This window comes from Chrysemys picta, unplaced genomic scaffold, assembly GCF_011386835.1.
Source record: "Chrysemys picta bellii isolate R12L10 unplaced genomic scaffold, ASM1138683v2 scaf1949, whole genome shotgun sequence".
Lineage (NCBI taxonomy): Eukaryota > Metazoa > Chordata > Testudines > Emydidae > Chrysemys > Chrysemys picta.
This window is the reverse complement of record NW_027054654.1, coordinates 1-8,580: the sequence shown is the minus strand read 5'-3', so window position 1 is coordinate 8,580 and position 8,580 is coordinate 1. Positions and strand designations below refer to the sequence as shown.

General features: G+C 51.3%; 1 protein-coding gene across 1 annotated transcript; it reads right to left on the bottom strand.

Moving 5' to 3' along the window:
- Positions 1-901: 901 nt before the first annotated feature.
- LOC135980140 (maestro heat-like repeat family member 5) lies at positions 902-5,554 on the bottom strand (the record flags this gene model as incomplete). Its single annotated transcript, XM_065580202.1, has 5 exons — positions 902-989; positions 1,148-1,285; positions 1,929-2,119; positions 3,137-3,263; positions 5,400-5,554. Coding segments are annotated over 5 exons (699 nt in total), but the record flags the coding sequence as incomplete, so codon positions are not given.
- Positions 5,555-8,580: the final 3,026 nt, after the last annotated feature.

Below are 8,580 nucleotides of genomic sequence, written 5' to 3'. Positions count from 1 at the left end.
TTGCATCACATCTGCAATCAGGGGTCAGCTCACGGGAGCAGGGACCATGTCATGCCTTGATTCGCTCAGTAACGCACCTCCAACATTTGAATGCCGTGCGTTAAACAACAAGGCTTGTGTGGGGATCTCGCTCTCATTTCTGAGCTATTCGATAGACATGGGCTTCCTCGGTCCCCGGGCAATCCACGCCTCTCACCTTTGCTGGCTGGAGCACAACACTGCCAAGGCCTCGCAGACTGAGCCTACGTATGATGGGATTTTTGTCCTGGGTCCATTCCATGAGCTGCACCTTGAGCTCTGATTTTGTCACTATCGTCTCAATGGAAGGACTCTGGAGCAACTGGAAAGAGCCAAATCAACATCCGGTTGAGGAGCAGAGGTCTTCCTGTGGGGTCTGTTCCCTGGACAGTCATCTTTACCAAATGGCCACTTACTCCCGTACAAAGTCTCTGGTGTGTAGGGAGCCAGTTGCTGCTCTTTCAGTTGGTTCATTCCCAGAAGTTAGACTAATGTATAAGTCACAAATACACCCGCAGGGAAAGGGGAATCTCCAGGCCCCATTGAGTGCCATGGAACAACCCCTGGGGCAGAAGAAAAGCAGACCCCAAGAAAAGGTGAGGAGAGAAGCATGGCCTTGGGGCAGTGGTGAAACATCTCCTCTTGTCACATGATCCCATCTAGGCACATCCAGCCAGGGGCGATCTCACCCTGTCTCTCCCTCCCTCTCTCTGCCGTGCCCCACAGCCATCCATGTGTGGAGAGGAGCTAGCTGGCTGTAGGCTGCTGAGCTCCTGACAATGTGCCCCAGAGCTTACTGGCCTGAGCTGCTCTGCAGAAAGCCCACTTGTGCCTGTCAATTAATGAATCTCACCTCAGTGCAGAAAGTCATGGCGATATGTCTCTACTCATCCTCCTTCTGACTCTGGACAATGGTGACGGCCTCTCTGAAAACTGCAGGGAGCTGAGGGTTCTCAAACTCGATCATGGCTCTGGAACATGGAACAGAAAGTGCCTTGTGGTTATCAAGGGGGAGAGAGAGTTCCTCACTAGTTGCTGGGCTGAGATGGCAGCTGGAACAGAGGAATATTTCACACGGAAATCCCATTGCCAAGAGAGACCCAATGAAGAGGAAACTTTGGGCTCCTACCTTGCAATTAGGCCAACACCCTGCGAGTAGTAATATCGGGAGGATATCATGTCCCAACCCTGCTGTAACTGGATGCCGGCAAATTCCTTCCAGTATCCGGGCATGGAAAAAAGAGTCTTCACAGCCTCCACTGACGTGCTAAAGACAAAAAAATCCCAGTGTCAGGCAACGAGATCACCCCCAAGCATGGCAAATCTGCACAAGCCCTGGGACACACAGCATGGTCAGCAGTAGCTAGCGACCCCGAGGATAGATCCAGTGTGATATCATGGTGCTTCCCTTCCCAAGGGGCCTTGTCTACACTGCAGATTCATTGAGTTTGTAACCAGTTACTGACACTAGCTTCTTAAGATGGTTGGTGTCATCACTCAATACGGTTGAATACTTGATTCTTTACTGTGGCAGGTAACAGGACACAAGCGGGCATGTGCGGCCAGATCCTTAGTTGGTGTAAGCGAGCAAAGCTGTGTCAGTTTACAGCACCTGAGGTGGCCTCTGGCGCTCTGTGTTTCCACTGACGCTTTGGCAGGTGGCACATGGGGATGGATGCACAAACATGACTGCTGCCTGACTGTGTAGTGAAAGCAGCTGGCCTGTGGACGGAGTCAGATGAGCGAGTGTGACTCACAAGAACACACGGCTCTCAACCCTTTCCCCTCAAGAGAGACCTGCACCGAACTGAGCCTGGGCGAACTACAGCACCCGAACAAATGATGGCCATGAACAGAGCACACGTGTTTAGCAGAACAAATCTGTTCTTCCTTTTCCTTTCAGTCATTACCTTAGGGGGCTGAGGCAGCTGGACCCCTCCTCGGGGCTGGATGTCTCGCTGGCCCTGTAGGTCCCTGGCAAGCGCAGCTCCATCACATACTGCACTTGCCTGACGCAGAGGATGAGCATCTGGGGATACATTTCCAGGATGGCTTCTCGGTATCCCCACAGGAAAAGGACCTCGTAAATGGTCCTCATTGCCTGGAGGGGGGAAAGAATTTCAGTCAACTATCCCAATCTGCCACCTGCCACCTCCACAGGGTATTAGAAAAGAGGATTGGCTCCTGAGAGGGGAGGAGACATTTTGAGGCTCCTGAACCATCACCCATTCCTGGAACGAAAGCAGGATGGAGCCCTATGGAAAGATCAGAAGAGTCTGGATGACCTTATTCCCCGTTGTTTCTCTTAATGGTGCAGACCCTGTGCTTTGGCTTTCCAGCCATGACTGGACGGGCTGAAACCATCCTGAGGAGATCCGGTCGCATAGGCCCAGTGTTTCTGGCCCAGTCAAAAGTACTGGACATCTCATGATCCCATGCTGGGAAGCTCTCTAGTCACAGTTTACAGAGCCAAGAGACACCGAAACTGCAGCTGCTCACTAAAGGGCCATCTAGAGCAGAAGACAACTGAGCCAGGGTACCAGCAGATAAACCACTTCAGATCTATAACTTTTACCTGGGGGAAACTTTCTTTACACGTCTTTGGTTTGCTAGGAGGTGGCCAGGACACACTAAGGCCTGGTCTGCACTACAGAGTTAGGTCAACGCAAGGCCGCTCACCCAGCATCACCCTAACTATGGAATTTCCTTCCCGTCGGCAGAACTGCCCCTCGGTTCCAAATTAATAACAATAATAATTAAAAATCTCTCCACGAGTGGCAGAGAGTCCAGGTTGATGCAGTTAGGTCGATGCAGTGTCAGTGTAGACACCGCGTCGCTTACGTCAACTGGCTTTCAGGAGCCTCCCTACCCTGACCGTACAATCAAGACGAGCGCTTCTGGCGAGGACGTGCACTGCCGACACAAGCAGCAAAGTGCAGACACACACAAGGGATGGAATTGCTGTGGCGGCTGTATGCCGAGGTAAGTTAGGTCGACTTCATTGTGTAGTGGAGCCATGGCCTGAAGCTAAGAAGGGGTGAAGCTCCCGCACACACACAGATGCACCATCCTCCCTGCGGTGGCGGGTTGGCAAAGTGACATCTCAAATCTCACTTACAGCCAGAGACACATTGCCGCTCTTCTCCTCCCGGCGTCTCTGCTGGAGCTTGTCCAGCAGCTGCTGCAGCACCTCCCTGGTGAGCTGTGGTTCTTCACCCAAGGCCTTCCACAGCTCAATGGCACATCTGCAAATTCAGAAACAGAAGTCTGACCTTCCCTGCTTGGCCACCTCTTGCCCTCCCCAGGGAGAGACTTGGCGTGTAGGCAGGAAAGGCATCTCTCAGAGGACACACCGATTGGTGCAGAGAGGCTGAGGCAGGGCAAGTCCCTTCAGAGAACGTTGTATTTATTCCTTTCCCCTAATGGGCTATTGTTCCTGAAGCTACAACCGCTGTTTCCAAGACAGTGACCATGTACTGACCACAGAGTGACCACCAAACTGTGACCCCCAGACTGTGCAAAATTCTGCTCTGTTATGCTAGGGTCAGTCCCGAGGAACTTGCCTGACCTCACTGGAGTTACTCTGGCTATTTGGGGGTGTAACTGAGACCCAGCGTTTGGCCAAGTGTCTCTTAACAGCTCAATCCTACTGCAGTGTGGTGGGCAGGGTCAGACACTGAATCAGAACATGCCCTGATAGGAGAGGACTCAGGAGTTTGGAAGGGGAGATTGTACTGCCCAGTGGGACAGAGATGGAAGGAAACTAGTACTGAAATCCCCCTCCTCTCTTCTCTCCATTCTTGCTGATCTAAGCACTGCTGGTCCTCGCAGGCATCTGCAGAGGAAGACTGCAGATGGATCCAAAAGACTCCAGTCATTGGACTTCCAAGTTTGGTGAGGAAGGTCGGACATGGTGGTCAAGCCCTGGGGACATTGAGAATTAGGTTGGACAAATCAAGAGTAAATGGCCTGGATTTGAGATCTTCAGGAAGCTTGGCTGAAATTCTGTGCCAACGCTGCCGAGTTTCTATAGCTTCTGAGCACAGACCCTGGAAAGCACTGTGGCTGTTTCAAGGAATTCAAACCTGAAAGGTTTACAAATCAAACATTCAAATCAATATGAAAACCAGCACTGTATTCCTCTGGTAACTGCATTGGTAAGAAAGTCAATTTCTTTCGTGCTGCTCTTCAATTTGCTCTCCCATGTGACACAGATTTGTCTGTGGTCAGTGCAGAACTACACTGCAGAGGATGCCGAGGAAAGCTGGCGTTTTGACCTCTGGCTAGGGTCCAGTTGGTTTTCACGGCCCCTAGGCACATGGGGATTTTGTTATAAACACCTCAGCTGGATGACTCTGCAAAGTATCAGAGGGGTAGCCGTGTTAGTCTGAATCTGTAAAAAGCAACAGAGGGTCCTGTGGCACCTTTGAGACTAACAGAAGTACTGGGAGCATAAGCTTTCGTGGGTAAGAACCTCACTTCTTCAGATGCAAGTAATGGAAATCTCCAGAGGCAGGTATATATCAGTGTGGAGTTAACGAGGTTAGTTCAATCAGGGAGGGTGAGGTGCTCTGCTAGCAGTTGAGGTGTGAACACCAAGGGAGGAGAAAGTGTTTCTGTAGTTGGATAGCCATTCACAGTCTTTGTTTAATCCTGATCTGATGGTGTCAAATTTGCAAATGACTCTGCAAAGTGATCGGCAATAACCAGCAGGACTCAGATGAAAAGAGGCACTCACCCCGCTCAGAGCCATTATTCCCGGCTGTCTGCAGACTCAGGCAGGCTGCACTGCATTTACGCTCAGGTCATGTGTGGATGATTTTTTTTTTGTTGCAACAATAAGGGCTGGAAATTTGTGTCTTAAGAGATTTATCTCTGCTGTACAGCTCCATAAGGATGAGTGCATTTTCTCAGCACTTCCTCAGCCATGGAATAACTAGGGATCTGACTACAGGTAACAATCCTGCACTGGTCCCCAGGGGACAGACAGATGGGCCTCATGGGCCTTTTCCATCTCTGCCCTCTCTCACGCAATAGGGAGCAGCCAGACCTCATGACCCAGGGATGTGGAGTGAGCCCCAAAGTCATTTATTGGCCCTGTACTGGATCAGAGAGCAAGTGGAGTGACCCATCGAAATCAGGACAATGCTGGAATTCTCCAGAAAACTGGCACGTCTCCATCCCGGGGAGTGCAGGAGGAGGGGTTGGCTCCTCAGTGGCTGTGCCTGGGCATGTCCTCTTAGTGAGAATGGACAGCTCTCTGCACCGCAGGAAACTCCCTCCAACTGTGTGAGCCTGACAGACCCTTCCCGGACGGTGGCCTGTCAGTAGGAGCAGGAAGAGAAATAATGGCCCGAGGTGATAACAGAGCAGCTCCCTACCTGTCCGATGACAGCATGTGCGCCACACAGCTCAGAACCACATCCTGGGGGTGGGAGCGAGCCAGCAAGGCCGTGGTCCTCAGCGCTGCTTTTCTGGCTCTGGGATCACAGACGTCGTCTAGCCACATTAAGATCCTTCCAACAACATCTCCAACCTGGAAGAAAGCCAGAAAGTTGAGGGATGGATTTATCAATGAGTGACCTCCTCCCAGGTAACCCCATCTGGCAGCCCTGCAAACTGCCTCTCACCTCACTTTCCCATCTCTACTCCTCCATAATCTCAAGAAAGAGGCTTTGACAAGTACAGGAACCCCAGTCTTCCTGAGGTCTGGTTTAGCACCTTAGGCTCAGAAACACACACAAAAGCCTTCCCCAAAACCTGACCGTGGGCACAGCTCAAACTCCCCTGATGTCCCAGGGCCTTCCCTGCCTTAGCAAACTGCTCGCAGCCCTGCTCTCAAGGGCTTCCCTGCAGGAGCCTTTCCTCCATCTCTGCAACTTCCTGTTGCTCTTTCTACCACGATCAGTTCCTCCAGACCAGTGGTTATCAACCTAGTTTCCGTGTGGGCCACATCCAATACTATCTCTTTGCCCCTGAGGATGTCCCACGTAGAGAAGCACTGCTCCAAACCCAGCTGGTTCTACGGATGTACCCCAGAGCCCATCCCAGCGATGGCAGGCAGGGCTACGTGGATGGGACTAGCCAGCTCCAGGCCCCAGCCCTATGGAGAACCTCTACACTGTGGGATTTTAAAACCTGCCGTAACAAATCTTAAAGCCGGGTCTCTAACCTCGGGCTCAGGCTGTGGCACTCAGAACAGCAGTGCAGACATGGTGACTTGGGCTGGAGCCTAGGCTCTGAAGCCCCCTCCTCCCCTGGCTTCAGAGCTCAAGTTCCAGCCCAAGCCCAGAAGAGGCTGCATTGCTGTTTGGCCCCACAGTGCCAGCCCTGGGAGCCCAAGTCCATAGGGCCAGGCTTTACGGCTCCTGCTGCAGAGTTTGCAGCACAAGGTAGACAGACCCGAAAGGGACAAGCCACCCCCTAGCGCTCTTCCATGAGGAATCGATCATTGTTCTTTCCTCTCCTGAACAAGGAGCAGGAGCTACAACCCGGGTGGCTGGATTCTGTTGACCTGTTCTGCTAGCAGGAGGTAGAGCCCGGCACAAATCAATCTGCTGATCGAGGGGCCATTTGTTAACTTCCCGCCGGGACCTGCTGGAAACAGGGAACTTGGCCAGAGACAGGGACGACCTGCAGGGAACCCGAGGAACAGGCAGGTTTGGGGAGGAAGCTCAGGCTGAGGATTCGGTTCGTTTATGAGTCTCCGAGTTTCCAGGAAAGCCAAAGCCCAGGAAGGGAATAAGTCTGCACTGACTCGCCACGGGCAGGCAGTATTTGGAGAAGGGCGGGAATGTCACCTATTTCCAGGCTGAGTGATAAAAGGCAACGTTTAAAGAACTGTAGGGAACGTGAACCCTGATTCCTTTCTCAATAACCCACCTGCGCAGGCTTGGGCAAGTCAAGGAGCTCTCTGGACTTCAGTTTCCCCAGGTGTCCAATGGGTTCAATTCCTACCTCCCAGGAGGGTGGTGGAGTTTCATTAATCGGGAGAGTAAATGATACCGAGAGCCTCCTACCCAGGGGATGTAGAAATGAAGTCTGCCAGAGACCTCCCTAGGCCAATCTAATTCAGGGGGGCAGACACTCAGATCTGTGGGGATGGGCAACAGGATCAGAGCTTGGGAGAGACAGAGAGAAAAGTGCAAAGCCAAATTCCTCCTGATACTTCAGCTGGACAAACAAGGCCCTGCAGCATGTCTGAGGAAACCATGTCTGCTCCTGGAGCCTAATGTGGAGGCCCATCGGCAGACTAGGTAAGTGCTGCGCTGCCAGGGCTGGGGCTCTCGGCACCTTCAGTGTGGCTGGGCTGTCCTCAGGGACGTGTCAGAGCTCCAGCGGGCAGAGAGCACGTTACAAACCTGACGCCGCGGATCCCCGCAGCCAAGCGATGAATGGAAAGGGGCTGAGCCAACCTTCAAAGCACCATGCCAGCATGTCCCAGGAACGGTTTCCTAGGAGAAGAACAGGAGTACTTGTGGCACCTTAGAGACTAACAAATTTATTAGAGCATAAGCTTTCGTGGACTACAGCCCACTTCTTCGGATGCATATAGAATGGAACATATATTGAGGAGCTATATATACACACATACAGGGAGCATAAACAGGTGGGAGTTGTCTTACCAACTCTGAGAGGCCAATTAATTAAGAGAAAAAAAAAAACTTTTGAAGTGATAATCAAGCTAGCCCAGTACAGACAGTTTGATAATAAGTGTGAGAATACTTACAAGGGGAGATAGAGTCAATGTTTGTAATGGCTCAGCCATTCCCAGTCCTTATTCAAACCGGAGTTGATTGTGTCTAGTTTGCATATCAATTCTAGCTCAGCAGTCTCTCTTTGGAGTCTGTTTTTGAAGTTTTTCTGTTGTAATATAGCCACCCGCAGGTCTGTCACTGAATGACCAGACAGGTTAAAGTGTTCTCCCACTGGTTTTTGAGTATTTTGATTCCTGGACGCCCCATCATCTCAGGCATTGGCACCCTAACATCAGGCTTGTCTGGTTATGTAGACTCTGTCCTCAGACCCAACGCTACCAGCACTCCCAGCTATCTTCGAGACACCACTGACTTCCTGAGGAAACTACAATCCATCGGTGATCTTCCAGAAAACACCATCCTGGCCACTATGGACGTAGAAGCCCTCTACACCAATATTCCACACAAAGATGGACTACAAGCTATCAGGAACAGTATCCCTGATAATGTCACAGCTAACCTGGTGGCTGAACTTTGTGATTTTGTCCTCACCCACAACTATTTCACATTTGGGGACAATATATACCTTCAAGTCAGCGGCACTGCTATGGGTACCCGCATGGCCCCACAATATGCCAACATTTTTATGGCTGACTTAGAACAACGCTTCCTTAGCTCTCGTCCCCTAACGCCCCTACTCTACTTGCGCTACATTGATGACATCTTCATCATCTGGACCCATGGAAAAGAAGCCCTTGAGGAATTTCACCATGATTTCAATAATTTCCATCCCACCATCAACCTCAGCCTAGATCAATCCACACAAGCGGTCCATTTCCTGGACACTACTGTGCTAATAAGCAAT